Source organism: Aotus nancymaae, unplaced genomic scaffold (assembly GCF_030222135.1).
Source record: "Aotus nancymaae isolate 86718 unplaced genomic scaffold, 86718_ANA_hifiasm-v0.15.2.pri h1tg000059l, whole genome shotgun sequence".
NCBI lineage: Eukaryota > Metazoa > Chordata > Mammalia > Primates > Aotidae > Aotus > Aotus nancymaae.
In genome coordinates this window covers 41,762,448-41,782,714 of record NW_026988473.1, presented here as the reverse complement: position 1 = coordinate 41,782,714, position 20,267 = coordinate 41,762,448, and the positions used below count along the sequence as shown (strand labels likewise).

At 41.4% G+C, this 20,267-nt stretch overlaps 1 protein-coding gene across 1 annotated transcript; it reads left to right on the top strand.

Moving 5' to 3' along the window:
- Positions 1–264: 264 nt before the first annotated feature.
- On the top strand, positions 265–19,917 carry LDHAL6A (lactate dehydrogenase A like 6A). Its single transcript, XM_021675181.2, has 7 exons — positions 265–390; positions 7,278–7,395; positions 8,554–8,727; positions 16,168–16,341; positions 17,087–17,204; positions 18,550–18,673; positions 19,463–19,917. Exons 1-7 carry the CDS (start codon positions 265–267, stop codon positions 19,625–19,627), a joined length of 999 nt encoding a protein of 332 aa, XP_021530856.2. The 3' UTR covers positions 19,628–19,917.
- The last annotated feature ends 350 nt before the right edge of the window (positions 19,918–20,267 follow it).

Sequence of the window (20,267 nt, the reverse complement as noted above, 5' to 3'; positions counted from 1 at the left end):
CCCTGTTCTTTCCTCTCTCTTTCTTAACTCCTCTTAACTGTACTCACGCTTCCTTCTTCTTCCCCTGGTCCGCTTCATGGAGGCTGAGCTGCCTGGCTAGAACCTACCCAGCTTCTTTGCTGGTCAGATTTGTCGGTCTCTTGGGTGTCTGCAGCACCTCTTTCCGCACGGAGGCCCAGGAGTTCTCCATACGCGCTCTCACCACAGACCAACTCCAGGTCTGGAAATGGCTGTGCAATTTGTTTTCATTGTTAGGTTTCCAGGATGGCAACTGTCAAGGGTGAACTTATTAAGAATGTTGCTGAAGAGAAGCCCATTCATCACAATAAGATCTCCATTGTAGGAAGTGGATCGGTTGGTGTGGCTTGTGCTATCAGCATCTTATTAAAAGTAAGCGATGTGCTCTGTGCCACAGGATTCACCTCGTTTGGAGGCAAGGCCGCAGCATAGGGTTGTGCAGGTTGTGTCCAGCTCACGGGGTGAGTGGGGATCCAGTACAAGGGGAACCAGAGGAAAAGGTGCCCTTTTTAAAGTTGTTCCACCCAGAGGGGGTTCCTTTTTAAAAATTGTGTGATGATATCACGTATTAGAAGCATCTCTGTGATATGGTGACATTTCACTTAATGACAATATGAGGTACCCCTTTGCTTGATTTGGAAACTCAGCTCACAAAACAAACTGGAGAAATAGGTGGCAGAAGGGAGTATACAAGCATGTCAGTGATGGTAGGCCGCCTACAAGTACCAAAGACAATAATCTTCTTCCCTTTAAATATCTCTCTCCCATTTCCTAGTCTCTATATCTGTATTTCCCTTTGTTCCTTGTTCACGTTAGTTTAGTTTTAGTGTTTAGCTGTTCTTAGTATTGATATAGCTGATAAAGTTTAATGGCTAGAGACAGAGGCCAAAAAAAGATTCTGACCCCCTTTTTTTTTTTTTAAATAAAGATGGGGTTTCACCATGATGGCCAGGCTGGTCTTGAACTCCTGACCTCAGGTGATCCACCCACCTCGGCCTCCCAAACTGCTAGAATTACAGGCGTGAGCCACCGCGCCTGGCTGATTCTGACCCTTTCTAAAGATATTACCTTGATCTGAACTTTATTACCATAAAGTTTTAGTAAATCATAAGAAACTTTGAGCTACACTTTTACTAATGGAATATCTGTAAAATGTTTTAAGCCATCTTTTAGATAACCTTTAATTCCGGCCTGAGTCATTGGATTTAAAAGATTGGTTCTGGGTTTCATATCTAGATGATATAATGACTTTATAGCACTAAGGATGGCAGCTGCAGCCAACTGCTGTTTGTGCTAGCCATACACACTCCCAATGGTTCATTTCGTCCTACCTATTGTAATGCCTTTATCAGCAGTGTTCTCATTGCTAATGAAGAATACACACATGTGAAAACCAACACATTTGTGACTGACTGACTGTTTGATGGGGCCTCCATGTACTTCCCCAGGCTGATCTCAAACTTCTGGCCTCAAGCAATTCTGCCTTGGCTTCCTAGAGTGTGGAGATTACAGATGTGAGCCACCTTGCTTAGCCCAACACTTTTTTTTTAAACATCAGTAATAATAATATGTTTATATATCCAAGTGCTCTCTGGTATTAAAATTTAAAAAAAAAGAAAAAAATGTTTATATACGTTATCCAATATTACAACTCTGAAAAGTAAATACTAGACCTTTTTAGAGGAGAAAAAAGGCAGACTATCTCCAATTGCATAAATAGATAAGTATACAGGTAATATATATATAGAAAATCTTGAAATGAAAGATTTACCACCTCTGCTTTGAAGGGCCATTCTGGGAGGGATTGAGCCATATCCCTGGAACTCCTACCTCTGGCAGCTGCTGCTTGGCTTTGGTTGTAGGAGTGGAGGGTGTTGTGGGGCTTCTGACAGGAGGTTCCAGGGCCCCAGGATAGGGCAGTGCCATGGGATTGCAGCTGTCTCATGGCCCTATCCCTGATGGGAGGTCCTGGATAGAACTCAGGTGGAGGTGGTGGATAGGAGTACAGAAGGGCAGGAGTACATTGCATTGCAACTGGTGATGGGAGGCATAGGCCCCACCAGGCATGTAAAGAGTATCTATAAGCTCCACTGGGGGCTTACCTCTGGAGGCTTAAAATGCCACCTGTAGCACCCATTGTCTAAACTCAGTGATGCTCCCTGCTGTAAAGGTTTGAAGCAGAGCCTTCTCAGTCATCTCCTGCTTTTAGAACTTGAATTCTATTATGTTGCTAACTATGACATTTGTATATCTTAGGAAATGTGGTACATAATCCCCCTGCAAAGTCTCAGGTTTAGGCTCACTTTAATCTTTCCCTCTTTTGGCCCTTGACACTGCAACCTCTGTCATTCGAGGAGGTGGTAATAGCCTAAAACATCCTTGTGATAAAGAAGGAATTCTCAATAGGAATTGTTCAGGAATTTATTGTTAGAAATTTATGGTACAAACCTAGTAGAGAGACAGAAATGTCTTTTAAAATTTCTGAATTATACCATAGTACATAAACTGTAATTAGTGTAATGCAAGATCCACTTTGCTTCTTTTAGTGTTGGATCCCGAATCGAGAATAGTGCCTCCTGTAATTGATATTTAGTGGTTGAATGAAAGAATTGCTAAAAGCTGCCCACTAAAAGGGAAAATGCACTGAATTGTGAATATAAAGATTGGATATTTTGTTTAACTTCATTTTTAGAGGAAAGAGTTCAGAGAGATTGTTAGAATATACTTTTATAGGCTGGGCGCGGTGGCTCACGCCTATAATCCCAGCACTTGGGGAGGCCGAGGCGGGTGGATCACAAGGTCAAGAGATCGAGACCATCCTGGTCAACATGGTGAAACCCCGTCTCTACTAAAAATACAAAAATTAGCTGGGCATGATAGTGTGCGCCTGTAGTCCCAGCTACTCAGGAGGCTGAGGTAGGAGAATTGCTTGAACCCAGGAGGCGGAGGTTGTGGTGAGCAGAGATCGCACCATTGCACTCCAGCCTGGGTAACAAGAGTGAAACTCCGTCTCAAAAAAAAAAAAAAAAAAAAAAAAGAATATACTTTTATAGACTATTTTTAAAACAGATTTAGATTTACAGAAAAATTGAAAAGATAACAGTTTATACCCCACTTGTAGTTATTAACATTATACCTTAGTATGGTGTCATGGCTAATATTGAGTGTCAATTTGATTGGATTGAAGGATGCAGGGTATTGTTACTGGGTGTGTCTCTGAGGGTGTTGCCAAAGGAGATTAACATTTGAGTTGAGGACTGAGAGAGGGAGACCCACCCTCAGTCTGGGTGGGCACCATCCAATCAGCTGTCACCACATCTAGGATAAAAGCAGGCAGAGGAACGTGGAAGGACTAGACGGGCTAAGTCTTCTGGACTCCATCTTTCTTTCGTGCTGGATGGAGTCGAACATCAGACTCCAAGTTCTTCAGCTTTTGGACTCCGAGACCTACACCAGTGGTTTGCCAGGGGCTCTCAGGCCCTTGGCCACAAACCGAAGGCTGCACTGTTGGCCTCCCTACTTTTGAGGTTTTGGGACTCGCGCTGGCTTCTTTGCTCCTCAGCTTGCAGACGGTCTGTTGTGGGACTTCACCTGTGATCGTGTGAGTCGGTACTCCTTAGTAAACTGCCTTTCATATATACATCTATTAGTCCTGTTCCTCTAGAGAACCCTAATACCTTAGTATGGTGCATTTGTCACAATGAAAGAATGGATATTGACATATTACCTTAAAGTCCACACTTAGATTTCTTTACTTTTTACCTGTGTCCTTTTTCTGTTCCACGATCCTATCCAGGATGATACTACATGACATTTAGTCACTGTGTCCCCTCGTGTTCCTCTAGACTATGACAGTTTCTTTAGATTTTTCTTGTTTTTGTTGACTGAGCATTTTGAGGAGTACTAGTCAGGTATTTTGTAAAACATCTTTCTGTTGAAATTTGGTGTTTTGTTTTTTTTTATGGTGAGACCGAGGTTTGGGATTTTGGGGAGGAAAACATAGACATAAAGTGCCATTTTTCATCACATCCTATCCAGGATACATGCTATCAACATGATTTATCAGTGTTGATGTTGACCTCAGTCACCTGGCTGAGACTGTTGATCAGGTTTCCCTACTGTAAAGTTACTCTTTTCCCCCTTTCCATACTCGTGTCTTTAGAAGACAGTCCCTATGTAGAGCCCACACTTATGGGGTGGAAAATTATTTTAATTCTGCATGGGAGATTTGTCTCTCCTCCCCTATTTATTAATTCAATAATTTGTCAATATCAGTATGCACTCATGGATCTTATTTTATACTTTGGGTTATAATCTAATACTTCCTTGTGAATTTGTTCCAACTGTGGCCATTGGTAATTCCTTAAGTTGCCTGCTGTGTCCCTTTGACATACTATATCGATATAGGGCTTGGTTTTGTTTTGAGCACTTCCTAATTCTGTCATTTCAAGATGTTTCAGGTTCTTCATCTTGTATATTTTCTGTACCAGTCCCAGAATCAGCCTTTTCCCCCAAGGAACCTTGGTTCCCTTTATTGGATAATGGTATTAGAAACCAGTATCTGGGGCTAGGTATGTTCATCGCTACTGGAGTTATGATACATTTTCAAAACTGCCTTTCAAAGATAATTTTATCACTGTTGTGGATTTCTGCTCCATATGACTCCAATCTCTGAATAATTGAGTGTCCAAAAAGCTTTGGCATTTCATTAAGCAACAACCTGTTCCTTGTAATACAGCTTAGACTTCTAGGTTAATCAGTTGTAGTGTAGTTTAAAATGTAAAGCGCCTGGCTTTGAATTTCCAGTAATTCAAATAAAGTAAAAAGATCCAGGCTGCGTGCAGTGGCTCATGCCTGTAATCCCTGCACTTTGGGAGGCGGAGGCAGGAGTATCACTTGAGGCTAGGAGTTTGAGACCAGCTTAGGCAACAAAGCAAGACCCTGTCTCTAAAATATAAATAAATGAATAAAAATTAAAAATTAGGTGGCTGGGTGCAGTGGCTCACGCCTGTAATTTCAGCACTTTGGGAAGCTGAGGAGTGGTTGGATCATCTGAGGTCAGGAGTTCGAGACCAGCCTGGCCAACATGGTGAGACTCCATCTTTACTAAAAATATAAAAAATTAGTTGGGTATTACAGGCATGTGCCTGTAATCCCATTTACTCAAGTGGCTGGGGTAGGAGAATCGCTTGAACCCAGGAGGCGGAGGTTGCAGTAAGCCACGATTGTGCCATTGCACTCCAGCCTGGGCAACAAGAGTGGAAACTCCGTCTCAAAAAAAAAAAAAAAAAAAAAAAAGTAAAAGTAGGCTGACATGGTGGCTTACACCTGTAATCTCAGAACTTTAGTAGGCTGAGGCAGGCAGATCACTTGAGCCCTGGACTTTGAGACCAGCCTGGGCAACATGGTGAAGCCCTGTCTCTATAAAAACTACCAAAATTAGCCAGATGTGGTGGCAGGTGCCTGTTGTCCCAGCTACCCAGGAGGCTGAGGATCATCTGAGCCTGGGAAGGTCAAGGCTGCAGTGAGTCATCATGCTACTATACGCCTGCCTGGGGGACAGAGTGAGAACCTGTCTCAGAAAAAAAAAAAAAAGTATAAGTAAAACTCAGAAAGATATATATAAGGCCAGACGTGGTGGCTCATGCCTGTAATCCCAGCACTTTGGGAGACCAGGGTGGGTGGATCACTTGAGGTCAGGAGTTTGAAACCAGTCTAGCCAACATAGTGAAATCCAGTCTCTACTGAAAATACAAAAAAATTAGCTGGGCGGGTGTGGGTGGTGGCTCATTCCTGTAATCCCAGCACTTTGGGAGGCCGAGGCAGGTGGACCATGAGGTCAGGAGATCGAGACCATCTTGGCCAACATGGTGAAACCCTATCTCTACTAAAATACAAAAAATTATCCAGGTGTGGTGGCACATGCCTGTAGTCCCCGCTACTTGGGAGGCTGAGGCAGGAGAATTGCTTGAACCCAGGAGGCAGAGATTGCAGTGAGCTGAGATCAGGCCACTGTACTCCACCTTGGCAACAGAGCAACACTCCATCTCAAAAGAAAAAAAAACTGGCTGGGCATGGTGGCACATGCCTGTAATCCCAGCTACTCAGAAGGCTAGGGCAGGAGGATCACTAGAACCCACAAGGCAAAGGTTGCAGTGAGCTGAGATTGCACCACTGCATGCCAGCCTGGGAAACAGAGCAAGAGACTCTGTCTCAAAAAAAAAAAAAAAAAGAAACACATGGAGAAGTCAAACAAGTTTCCATCCAACCTTTCTTTAGCATCTAGGTTTTTTTTTTTCAAATAGAACTATATTTTCTTTCCTTTCTTACATATATAGCAGCATCATAGAAATTACAGTACTAATTGGTTTTTGCAGGTAATAACTGATTATAGAGCTAAAATGTTCTTGCATTGGAAGGAGCCTTGTATTTTAATCCGTTTTCTATGGTTTGAATGTTTGTCCTCTCTGGAACTCATGTTTTAATTTAATCCCCAATGTGGTGGTATTGGGAGGTGGAGCCTTTAAGAGTTGACTGGGTCATGACAGCTCTGCCATGGATTAATCCATGGATGAATGGGTTATTATGGGTGTGGGATTGGTAGCTTTATAAGAGGAAGAGAGAGACGTGAGTTTAGCAGTCTCGGCCTCCTTGCCATGTGATGCTGCCTTGGGACTCTGCAGAGTCTCCTCCAGCAAGAAAACCCTCACCAGATGTGGCCCCTTGACTTTGGACTTCTCAGCCTCCATAACTGTAAGAAATAAATTCCTTTTCTTTATAAAGTACCCAGTTTCATCTATTCTGTTATAAGCAACAGAAAATGGACTAAGATATCATTTACTCAAAAAGCTTTTATTGCGCTCCTGTGTGCCAGGTGGATGGTAAGTCGGCATGGGAAGGCTGGTGAACTTCCTATTCCCAAGGAGCTTGTGGTCTGGTGAGAAATTCCTTCAGCAGAATCCCTACTTTATCACTGTGCAGGCTCAGCTGAAATAGAAAATGGGGTGTTCACTACTTTCAGAGATTGTTTTATTTACTATGCAGTTTCTGTTTTTGTTTTCCTAATGATGAGCTGAAATGTTCCTGTTCGTAACTTGTATTTTTTCTGGTTTAGATTTTTTAATATCATGAAATGATGATATCATTTCTTATGTTACTTTAATTTTAGTAATTCACATGCTAGACTTGGATCACCAGTTTTCTTTCATTCTCCAATTAAGAGCTACACCCACACCCATTTGACTAATAATGTTCTTTAGGGTTTGAGTGATGAACTCGTCCTTGTGGATGATGATGAAGGCAAACTGAAAGGTGAGACAATGGATCTTCAACATGGCGGCCCCTTTATGAAAATGCCAAAAATCGTCTCCAGCAAAGGTTAATGTCATAGTTAAATGCTATAAATATTCTAATATACATGAACTCTAAGAAAATCATCTTTATTTCCTTTGACCGCCCCAGTTTTTATACATAAGGCTGGTTGCTCCCTACTCTGTACTCTCATAACATGTTCAGATTCCGTAGGTTGTGCTTTATTTGCAAGCTTTCCCACAATAGCAGACTAAGTGCCTTGTGAGCAGCAGTAATAGCAGTTAAGACAGCTACAACAAATTGACTGCCTACTGTGTGTGAGACATTGACCTAAGCACTTTATTACTTAATCCTGAGCACAACTCTGTAGTTTAGAGATGATGGACCACTGAGCTAAGGTTAAATAAAAGTGATGGAATAGGGACGTGAACCCTGTGCTGTTTGATTCCAAAGCCTAAGCTCTTCACTACTGTACTTTATTCGCTTGGCACCTGGGAGATACTTGAAAAAACGAATGAACCAACATCTCCCTGTTCGAGGGTTTGTTCACACATCTATCTCTAAATATTCTTGCCAGACTAATCCATATTTTGACCTGTTAGTCTAAATAGTACAAAAGGGTTGTTTTTTTTTTTGAGACATGAACTTCTGGGCTCAAGCGATCCTCTTGGTCTCGGCCTAGAAGTAACTGGGACTACAGGGGTGCACTACTGCACCCAACTTAGGAGGTTTTTGTTTTTGGAAATGGAGTCTTGCTCTGTCACCCAGGCTGGAGTGTCATGGTACAATCTTGGCTCACTGCAACCTCTGCCTCCCGCCCGGTTCAAGTGATTTTCTTGCCTCAGCCTCCTGAGTAGCTGGGACTACAGATGCCCACCACTGTGCCCGGCTAAATTTTGCACTTTTAGTAGAGATGGGGTTTCACCATATTGATCAGGCTGGTCTTGAACTCCTGGCCTCAAGTGAGCCACCTGCCTCGGCCTCCCAAAGTGTTGGGATTACAGACGTGAGCCACAGAGCCTGACTTAGGCTTTAATTTAAAAAAAAATTGTACAAGGGAAACTTAGTACTAATTTCCTGAAATTAAAAAGTAGTCTGAGCATTCTAGAATATTGAAGGGAACTCTTTGGTAAACATAGTGTGGTGACTGAAGTAAACAGGAGGTATACTTAAATGTCCAATGTTTTCTTCCATAATCTATTTTTTCTTCGAATCTTTCCCCAGATTACCCGGTCACTGCAAACTCCAATCTAGTAATTATCACGGCAGGTACACGCCAGAAAAAAGGAGAAACACGCCTTGATTTAGTCCAGCGAAATGTGTCCATCTTTAAATTAATAATTCCCAGTATTATCCAATACAGTCCTCACTGCAAACTGCTTATTGTTACTAATCCAGGTCAGCTTTGTTGTTTTTAAATTTTCAGCTTTTAGAATCGGGGGTACACCGTGTTAGGTTTATTATGTGGGTATTTTGCATGATGCTAAAGTTTGGAGTAAGATTAATCACGCCCCCAGGTAGTAAGCATAGTACCTAATAGTTTTCAGCCCTTGCCGCCCTCATTCCCGCCCTGTCTAGTAGTCTCCAGTGTCAGTCGTTCCCTTCTTTATGTCCGTGTGCACCCACATGTTTAGCTCCCACTTATAGGTGAGAACAATGTGGTATTTGGTTTTCTGTTCCTGTACTGATTAGCTTAGAATAGTGGCCTCCAGCTGCATCCACGTTGCTGCAAAGGACATGATTTTGTTTCTTTATGGCTGCATAGATCAGCTTTGTTTTCACTGTTGAGTGAAGGAGTTTTTGGGGGTGGGTTTAGTAACTTTGAAGAGAAAAATAATTTAATGAGTATTAAATCATAAACTACCAATGTAATTCCAGAATCTTTGTTTTGTTAGTGAAATATGTACTTTGCACAGTTGTAATCAGTACGTATACTATAATCACTTTAAAAAAATACTAGTGTGAGGCCAGGTGCAGTGGCTCATGCCTATAATCCCAGCCCTTTGGGAGCCCAAGGTGGGTGAAGCGCTTGAATTCAGGAGTTTGAGACCAGCCTGGGCAACATGACAAAACTCCATCTCTACAAAAAATGCAAAAATTATCAGAACACGGTGGCATGCACCTGTAGTCCTAGCTACTCGGGAGGCTGAGGTGGGAGGATTGCTTTAGCCAGGGAGGTCAAGGCTGCACTCCAGCCCAGGTGACAGGGTGAGACCCCGTCTCAAAAAAACAAACAAATAAAAAATATATAAATATATATATAGTGGTGTGTATGGGAAGATACTATGCTTAATCATATGACTTCAAGGTTTACATGCTAAAGGCTGAGGTTTGTTTTCCAAATTACTGTTTGTGAAGTGAAAATAGTGCTATAGTTTACTGCCTGACTCTCCAAAATTGTACTAGACTCCTCACTGGTGCATGTACAAGGTGGACCAACTCAAGATAGACTTTGGAGAGAAAGTGTACAGGACTGCTGATAGATTATGTGTAGTGAGGGAAAGGGAGGAATAAAAAATAACTTCCGGATTTTTCCTTTGAGTAACTGAATAGATGGTAGTTCCATTTAACTGGATTAGTAAATTTACTGATCAGGTGGGAGTCAGGGAAGTAGGAGGGGATGTTACATATAGAGGAGAAAAATCAAGATATTTGAAAAAGTACTCAAGAGGAAATGTTAAGCAGCTAGAGATTGAGTCTGGATCGTGGTAGTTTACGAATATTGAAATTACTGTATTCTGAAATCATTTGGAACAGTTTTTCTCTGTGCAGACCAAAACTGAGTGAGTGCATGATTGGTTATTCATTTCAGTTTTGATAACTGAGGAACTACTACTGAAATTTTGTTTCACAGTTTTATAAAATACTCACATGGCTCCAACATCAAATCAAGAACAGTAATGATTCAAAGTGGTCCAGGTTCCTTCCTTGTGCCCTTTTCCCTGTAGCCTCCATCCCTTTATAGGTAACCATTTACATTTTTTATGGTTTACAGCTTTTTGTTACTACATAAATTTTTCTCCATCTTCTTTCATATTTAACTTATGAAGCTCACTCCATAGTAGAATTTATAAATATGTTCATTACTGTGTCTTTGTTGTAAGTTTTAAAATCGGGATGTGTTAAGTCCTCTGACTGTTCTTTAAGATTATCTTGGGACAAGCATGGTGGCTCATGCCTGTAATTCCAGGACTTTGGGAGGCGGAAGCAGGTAGATCACCTGAGGTCAGGAATTTGAGACCAGCCTGGCCAACATGGCGAAACCCTGTCTTTACTAAAATACAAAAATTAGCTGGGCATGGTGGTGCACACCTGTAATCCTAGCTACTTCGGAGGCTGAGGCAGGAGTATTGCTTGCACTTGAGAGGCAGAGGCTGCAGTGAGCTGCGATCGTGCTGCTGCACTCCAGCCTGGACGACTGGGCAAGACTCTGTCTCAAAAAAAAAAAAATTATTTTGGCTTGTCTGGATCCTTAGAATTTCCATATAATTTATGAATCAGCTTGTCAATTTCTGAAATAAAACCAGCAAGGATTTTGATAGGGATTGGGGCTGATTTATTTTGGTTCTTTTGTATTTGATAAGTTGTTTTTCTCTTGCTATTTCCAGTATTTTCTCTTTGGCTGTGAACAATTTGACTATGATGTGTCTAAGTGTGAATTTCTTTAAGTTTATACCACTTGGAATTAATTGAGCTTCTTGGATGTATAGATTTTATTTTTTTTGAGACGGAATCTTGCTCTGTCTCCCAGATTGGAGTGCAGTGCTGCGATCTCAGCTCACTGCAACCTCTGCCTCCCAAGTTCAAGCAATTCTCCTGCTTCAGCCTCCCAAGTAGCTGGGATTATGGGCACCCATCACCACTCCCAGCTAATTGTTGGTATTTTTAGGAGAGACAGGGGTTCACCATGTTGGTGAGGCTGGTCTTGAACTCCTGACCTTTAGTAATCTGCCCACCTCAGCCTTCCAAAGTGCCGGGATTACAGGTGTGAGCCACTGTGCCCAGTTTGGATGTATAGATTAATGTTTCTCTATTTGGGAAGTTTCAGCTGTTACTTCTTGGAATAATTTTTCTGCTCCTCTGTCCCCTCCTTCTGGTGCTATCATACATGCATATTGGTGTGCTCACAAGTTTGAGGCTCTGTTTTTTCTTTTTTAAAATAGTTTGTAGATTATCAAAAGTTCCTTTTTCATGGTATGAGATATTTATTTGTATATTTAACTGCATGCATATCTTTAGCTTTCACATAAATGTTCTTTCATACAGGCTATTGGTATAAACATTTGTGCTTTTCAAGAGTTTAATTCTTTAACCAAAAAAATACCAAATCCAAAATTCAGAAATGGTAGTCTGACCCTACAAGGAAGCACACTGAGAATAACAAGCTGATGATACATTATCATATTGTATAATAGTATTTGATTTTATTTTGTTTTGAGACAGAGCCTCACACTGTTGCCCAGGCTGTAGTGCGGTGGTATGATCTCCACTCACTGCAATCTCCGCCTCCTGGGTTAAAGCAATTCTCCTGTCTCAGCCTCCCGAGTAGCTGGGACTACAGGCATGTGCCACCGTGCCCAGCTAACATTTTTGAATTGTTAGTAGAGACGGGGTTTCACCATGTTGCCCAGGATGGTCTCGATCTCTTGACCTCATGATCTACCCGCCTCGGCCTCCCAAAATGCTGGGATTACAGGCGTGAGCCACTGCGCCCGGCCATATTTTACATTTTCTAACACACTTTCCAGTAAGTTTTTCCACAACCTGAAATCTGACGGTATCATTTTGAAATGAGAGCTGTGGAGAGATTCTGACATGACTGAGTTGTGAAGCACCTGATGGAGCTCTGTCATTAATTTCTGTAACCACTCAGGGCGCTGAAGTCTGTGGAGACAGTTGACATTTAGTGTTTGTGTTAAATGAATCCCCAACCTGCTGTTTTAATTTGCACCAAAAAGCCTTCACCCTCAAAGTACCACATCACTAAGGTTATATGATAAATTAGGAAACACGAATTAAGCATCACTTGCTTGGCAACATTAACGGGCTTACCACATTCACACTGCAGATTTTAGCAGTGTACATTAGCAAGAGATGCTTTCCTATGCATTATGGCAGAAGTCTGTTAAAGAATATTCATTGACTAATATTTCTTTCTCTTTTTTTTTTTTTTTTTGGAGACGCAGTTTCACTCTTGTTACCCAGGCTGGAGTGCAATGGCGCAATCTCGGCTCACCGCAACCTCCGCCTCCTGGGTTCAGGCAATTCTCCTGCCTCAGCCTCCTGAGTAGCTGGGATTACAGGCACGCGCCACTCTGCCCAGCTAGTTTTTTGTGTTAGTAGAGACGGGGTTTCACCATGTTGACCAGGATGATCTCGATCTCTTGACCTTATGATCCACCTGCCTCGGCCTCCCAAAGTGCTAGGATTACAGGCTTGAGCAACCGCGCCTGGCCTCATTGACTAATATTTCTAATAAGCACATTCAGAGGATTTTTTCTGCATTTTATATACTGGCTTTTTGCCATTAAGAGCCGTAAAAAATGAGGAAAAATAATCCTAATCTCAATCTCAAATACAGCTTAGTTCTATATTTGCTTGACAGTGCACATAAAGTTATAGTACATGCTATCAAATATATCTTCCATATCTATTTAAAATACTTTTTCTGATACTAGAAACATGTGAAGAAAGTCTTCTCCATTATTTGTGAGTCTGTTAAGATGGTTCACTAGGAACCATCTTTAAAATTTCAGTAAGTTGCTTCAAAAGTTAAGAGAAACAACTTCGTTACTCTTCTGATACAAAAAAAAACTGATAACTTATTAATATTATTAAGCTACCAAACATTGATACCACTCAGGAAAGATTTTTTTCCCCGAATGATAATATTTATTTTTTTGAGACAGTCTGTCACCCAGGCTGGAGTGCAGTGGAGCAATCTCTGCCTTCCAGGTTCAAGCAATTCTCATGCCTCAGCTTCCCGACTAGCTAGGATTACAGGCACGTGCCACCATACCTGGCTAATTTTCATATTTTCAGTACAGATGGCGTTTTACCATGTTGGTCAGGCTGGTCTTGAACTGGCATCAAGTGATCTGCCTGCCTTGGCCTCCCAAAGTGCTGGGATTACAGACATGAACCGCCATACCTGGCCAGGCTTTTTTTTTTTTTGTAAAATAAAAAATTGCATCCAGATCTTAGTTCAGTTATAAATAACACAGTATTGACATTATTTTAAAATAGCATTTTAGGTTACTACTGTGGAAATGTGGAGCTCAAGACATAACAAATACTAGGTATTAATTTCAAAACTATTCAGAATGAGGCTGGTCATGATGGTTCATGTTTGCAATCCCAGTACTTTGGGAGGCTGAAGCGGGAGGATTGCTTGAGCCCAGGAGTTCAAGACCAGCCTGGGCAAAATGGCGAAACCCTGTCTCTACTTAAAAAAAAAATCAAAAAGAAATCTACCCAGAATGACTTGAGATCTTCCATTATTGATTTATGAGTATTTAAGAATGTTTACAAATTAAAAAGTTGTAATAACTAATTATTTACAGGAACTAAATGACCAAATAGAAGTGAAAAATGGAAAATTTAGAGGGCAGTATGGTAGGAGAGGGGATGTAAAATAATACAGGAAGAGAACTGAAACAAGTGAAGATCAAAGATTTAGGAAAAGTTTAACCTTTCCTTCAACTCTATAGTCATTCACCTAGGAAATGCGGTTGGTACCCCAGGATACAGCTGAGTTACTTGCTCTGCTTTCAGTTTACCAATTAAAACAGGCCACATTCTCAGTTCCAGACCCAGGGACTGACGGAGGGACCTCCAAACCCCTTGCATTTCAGTGGCAGTTGACAAACCTTTTTTTTTTTTCCTCTTTGTGGAGAACAGGGTCTCGCTATATTGTCCAGGCAGGTATTGATCTCCTGGGCTCAAGCTGTCCTCCCACCTCTGCCTCCCTAAGAGCTGGGATTACAGGCATGAGCCACGGCGCCCAGCCTTGACGAACCTCTAAAGACCCAGCATGACTAATTGTTTTTTACTTGATAGCTTTATGTGTGAGGAAACTTAGACATTTCTACACATACTTCTGTCCATCTCAGGTATTAGAATGAATACTTACCATTTTAAATTGTGGTATGATCAAACTGTTTCAGTGTCACTTTTTTTTTTTTTTGAGATGGAGTCTCGGTCTGTCGACAGGCCAGAGTGCAGTGGCATGATCTCGGCTCACTGCAACCTCTGCCTCCTGGATTCAAGTGATTCTCCTGCCTCAGCCTCCTGAGTAGCTGGGCTACAGGTGTGTGCCACCATGCCCAGCTAATTTTGTTTTGTATTTTTGGTAGAGAAGGGGTTTCACCATGTTGGCCAGGATGGTCTTGATCTCTTGACCTCGTGATCCACCTGCCTCTGCCTCCCAAAGTGCTGGGATTACAGGCATGAGCCACGGCGCCCAGCCTCACTTCTTACCATTAATGAGTATTAAAAAGGGAACAGAAGCTCTAACTTTATGTTAATAGAAATACTACATATTTAGAAAACACTATGTTCTAGATGATGAAAGACATCATCTTCATATCTTTTTAAAGTGTCTAGTTTTTACTACTTAAGTGAATACTTAAATCTGCCATAAAAACATGACCAAGGCTGGAGTGCGGTTGCACGATCTCGGCTCACTGCAACCTCTACCTCCTGGATTCAAGCGATTCTCCTGCCTCTGCCTCCCGAGTAGTTGGGACTACAGATGTATGCCACCATGTCCAGCTAATTTTTTGTATTTTTAGTAGAGATGGGGTTTCGCCATGTTGGCCAGGATGGTCTCAATCTCCTGACCTGGTGATCCGCCCGCCTCAGCCTCCCAAAGTGCTGGGATAACAGGAGTGAGCCACTGCGCCCAGACTTTAGGCTATATTATTATGTATAAATTCATGGTTTTATAAATATTATTGCATTGTTTTATATATTATGTATCTCTTATACATTAGTGAGAATTATATAGATAACACATTATATAGTCTCATTAACGTGTAAGATATATAATATATAAAACATACATATCTCTATCCCCACTAGTGTATAATATACATTATATACAATTATATACTAATGTTTAAAATAAGTGACACTAAAATATCACTGTGTCAAAAATTTATCCCTTCCCTAATGGGACGAAAGCCCGATTATGTTTCCCTGCCAATTCTTTTTTTTTTAAGAGACAGAGTTGGTCTTGTTCTTGCTCTGTTGCCCAGGCTGGCGTGCAGTGGTGTAGTCATAACTCACTGCAGCCTTGATCTCCTGAGCTGATGTGTTCCACCTGCCTCAGCAGCCCAAGCAGCTGGGACAACAGGCACATGGCACCACGCCTGGATAATTGTTTTTCCTTTTGGAGACACAGTTTTGCTATATTGCCTAGGCTGGTCTCAAATGATTGCTGGCTTTAAGGGATCCTTCCACCTCTGCCTCCCATGTAGCTGGGGTTTATACTTGTTTTTTCTGTTTCCCTCTTAACTTTTGTTGAAAATGGTTTATTCTCTGAGAAAAACTACTTGAAAGATGTGGTAAGAGACTGTTTATTCATGTTTCTTAGAATTTTCTGTGGCGTGAACCTTCTGTGTTTCTGCATACCAAGCTATGCAAAGTAGCAACAAAAAGGTTTTTCATTACTTCTTTTTGGTAGATATTTTTAGAGTTGGGGTATAGCTGGGGTTGGATAGAGAACCATGTTTCTTGCCCTCTCCACGAAACACCAGATTGACTAGTTTTAGGTAAATCTAAAAAATGTATCCTTGTAGATTAGAACATTTCTTGATAAGAACTTCTTTTTCTTAGTGGATATCTTAACTTATGTAGCCTGGAAATTGAGTGCATTTCCCAAAAACCGTGTTATTGGAAGTGGCTGTAATCTGGACTCTGCTCGTTTTCGTTACTTTATTGGGCAAAGGCTTGGCATCCACTCTGAAAGCTGTCATGGGCTGGTCCTTGGAGAGCATGGCGACTCAAGTGGTAAGCCTGAAGCACGACTGAGCCCTGCATGCTCTCTGAAATCCGTATTTCCTATCATATAGACATTTAATGTAAAGTGGCTCCTGGGAGGGGAGAAAAGACTTTATTCCACTTTAGGCCCTTTTAGTAGTGTTTAATTTTTACCACCCTATTTTTAAAATAACCAACAAAAAATACAGATTTGAAAAATGTGACATTGACACTATAATCCTACATATGGATGGCTAAGATTATAATGCTTTTCTTAGAGAACTAAGTAACATGATATAGTTTGTATTTAATTTGGGACACTCCAGTTCAGAAAGGTCAGCAGTGTACTTCAAGTAGTAGGCATTCTTCAGATTAAGCGATGGGTACAACTGAAGAATATAAAAGGAAAGAGAAAGAGTGCTGTGGTAATAGCAGTCCTTTCCCCTCCTTTAATGTCTTCTGGCTAAAAACTTTTGAAATCTATTTAATGTAAACCTTGGCTATGGAAAAAGACTTAAAGGGAGAAAAATTAAAACTTACTAGTGGAAAGTTTAAAACTGCAACTTCCTTATTTGGAGAATCTTTGCCAAAATGATAGAATTGTGGATCCCCATCTGTGGAGATCTGGATTTAGAATATCGGAGTGGGGCTCAGATATTTTGAACATTCCTAGTTGAAAACCACTCAAGGCTATTAAAACAGTTTTGCTAACGTCAAAAACCAAAACCCTGCTAATACCATATAAGAAGTGGATTTTTGGGTATCTCTTTCTTAGTTCCTGTGTGGAGTGGTGTGAACATTGCTGGTGTCCCTCTGAAGGATCTGAACCCAGATATAGGAACTGATAAAGATCCTGAGCAGTGGGAAAATGTCCACAAAAAAGTGGTTTCCAGGTAAGATGTTATTTTTACATTTTCAGTACTTTAGAGTTGTGAGCTTGAACTCTGCTAGAAGGCTAAGATGATTCCCTTAAGTATATGTTGTTGTATTTCCCATACTTTTATTTGCACTTCTACTTTTTGTGTGATCATATTCACCAGCGTAAGTTCTTCAACAGTCAGGGACTGATTCTATGTTGTTCATTCCCGAGCCTAACCCAGTATCGAGCACATGGTGTAGGGACTGACTTGGTGACTGACAGTATATTTTTTTGAACATCTGCTAGCGTTTAATACCTATGTGGAATTGATTCCATACTAATTTCTGCATCTCTGTACTTGTAACTCTCATGTTTACTTTCACCACTGTGGCTGGGCATGGTAGTTCATGCTTATAATCTCAGCACTTTGGGAAGCTGACGTGGGAGGGTCACTTGAGCCCAGGAGTATGAGACCAGCCTGGGCCACATAGGGAGACCCCATCTCTACAAAATATATAAAAATTAGCTAAGCATATGGTGGCTTGCTTGAGCCCAGAAGGTTGAGGCTGTAGCAAGCTCTGTTTGCACCACTACACTCCAGCCGAGACCCTCCCTCAAAAAAGCATACATACAGCCGGGCATGGTGGCTCATGCCTGTAATCCCAGCAATTTGGGAGACCAGGGTGGGCAGATCACTTGAGGTCAGGAGTTCGAGACCAGCCTGGCCAACATGGTGAAAATCCATCTCTACTAAAAATACAAAAATTAGCCATGCATGGTGGCACACGCTTGTAATCCCAGCTACTTGGCAGGCTGAAACGGGAAGATCGCTTAAACCCAGGAGGTGCAGGTTGCAGTGAGCCAAGGTTGCGCCATTGCACTCTAGCCTGGGTGACAGAGCAAGACTTTAAAAAAAAAAGGGCCGGGCGTGGTGGCTCACGCCTGTAATCCCAGCACTCTGGGAGGCCGAGGCGGGTGGATCACGAGGTCAAGAGATCGAGACCATCCTGGTCAACATGGTGAAACTCCGTCTCTACTAAAAATACAAAAAAAAATTAGCTGGGCATGGTGGCACGCACCTGTAGTCCCAGCCACTCAGGAGGCTGAGGCAGAAGAATTGCCTGAACCCAGGAGGCGGAGGTTGCGGTGAGCCAAGATCGCGCCATTGCACTCTAGCCTGGGTAACAAAAGCGAAACTCTGTCTCAAAAAAAAAAAAAAAAAAAAAGCATACATACTACAAGAAATTTCTAGGAGAAACTGTTGATGGAGTCATTACAGTTTTGTGGCACTGTCAGATAAGCTGCTGCAAAGTGGAAGTTCAATGACAAGTGTTTCTTCTAAACTAACTTCTTACGTTTATGATTTCTTCTAACTACAGTGGCTATGAGATGCTCAAAATGAAAGGTTATACTTCTTGGGGTGTTAGCCTATCTGTAGCTGATTTAACAGAAAGCATTTTGAAGAATCTTAGGAGAGTGCATCCAGTTTCTACCCTAAGTAAGGTAGGACATTCATGTTTGAAAAATCATTAACTTCAACATAAAATAGGGGTAAAGAACATTTTTTGAGGGACTCTAGTTTTGGGTTTGATCTCGTGGAAGCACCTCTCTTCCTGAAGTCTGTTCTTTGCTGCTGAAGAGCAGGGGAGACTGCGGAAAGAACCTATTTTTGTAGACCTTTGTCCTGGTCTAGTGTGACATTTCTTATTACATGTATTAGATAAAAGTAAGTGTTTTGCATCTTTATTAATTGACTGAACTGACTCCACCAGTATCTAGAAACACTGGGAACCACTGTGAGCAGAACTTGGTACCTTTGAAGTTGTTCTTACAGTTTCAATTATGTCCAATGAAGAGCTCTAGGATAAAGAAGCACTAAACACAAAAGTATTAGCAGTTAGTCTTCTGGGGAAAGGGGAGTTGGGGCATCGGTAAGAGCCCTCTGCTAGTCTCAGTGGGAGAGGTTATAAAACAAAACAGATGTAAATCATTGCAAATAAGATCATAGGAATTTTGAAGTGGTCCCCTGATAGGAAGTGGTATGGGGTAAGGAGATGAGGAAAGAAGGGTGGGCCCCAGCAAACATGGCAGGAAGCTGGGGCCTATGCGGAGAGATGGTGGATGAAACTGAACAATAAATATGTCTAATCGTGTTTTAAATTATTGTCTTGGTACTCTGCCATAGTTCATACTACCAATCATCTGTTATTCATCCACCTCGCAACTGTTGCTTTTCATATTGCAGACCTTTGTTAAGTTAAAATAAAAATAATTTAAGGTGTTTACTTTCAGGGCCTCTATGGAATAAATGAAGAAATATTCCTTAGTGTCCCATGTATCCTGGGAGAGAATGGTATCGCAGACCTTATACAAGTAAAACTGACCCTTGAAGAGGAGGCCTGCTTGCAAAAGAGTGCAGAAATACTTTGGGAAATTCAGAAGGAGCTCAAGCTTTAAAGAAGTTGCTTAAAGTTACCATTCTGTAGATTGAAGATGAAATAGTTGCTATGGAATTGTATATGTCAAACTTTTGAATAAATTTGAATTCTAAAAGTTGGAAAAATAGAGGAAAGTGATCTATTTAGTGTAGCCTTCTAGCTTTTTTTTTTTTTTTTTTTTGGGTCTGTCAGTCACCCAGGCTGGAGTGCAGTGGCACAATCACAGCTCACTGCAACCTCAACCTCCCAAGCTCAGGTGAGCCTCCCACCTCAGCCTCCAGAGTAGATGGGACCACATGCATCTGCCTCTATCCCTAGCTAATTTTTGTATTTTTTTTTTTGTAGAGATGGGGTTTCGCCATGTTGTCCAAGATGGCTTGAACTTCCAAAGTGCTGGGATTACAGGGGTGAGCCACTGTGCCTGGCCATAGCTCTTTTAGTATCCAGATGATGGATGACACTTTTTTTTTAAGTGATGGCATGAAACATGTTTTTGGTACCTCTCAGTACTTGCCTTGTCTGTATATATAATAATTACCATCTGGTCCAAAATAATGTCTTTACTGTGTTATAGAAATCCAGGTGATAGTAATTCTTCTCTCTGGCTTAATACCTATGTCTATTTATATGCTACTTAATAAAAGCTGTAACTTCCTCTA

Excerpts from the sequence above, each read along its gene's own strand:
- LDHAL6A (XM_021675181.2), top strand. The coding sequence starts at position 265 with ATGGCAACTGTCAAGGGTGAACTTATTAAGAATGTTGCTGAAGAGAAG. Across the intron at positions 8,728-16,167 it reads GCTTATTGTTACTAATCCAG|TGGATATCTTAACTTATGTA; the intron begins GTCAGCTTTGTT and ends TCTTTTTCTTAG. Across the intron at positions 16,342-17,086 it reads AGAGCATGGCGACTCAAGTG|TTCCTGTGTGGAGTGGTGTG; the intron begins GTAAGCCTGAAG and ends TCTCTTTCTTAG.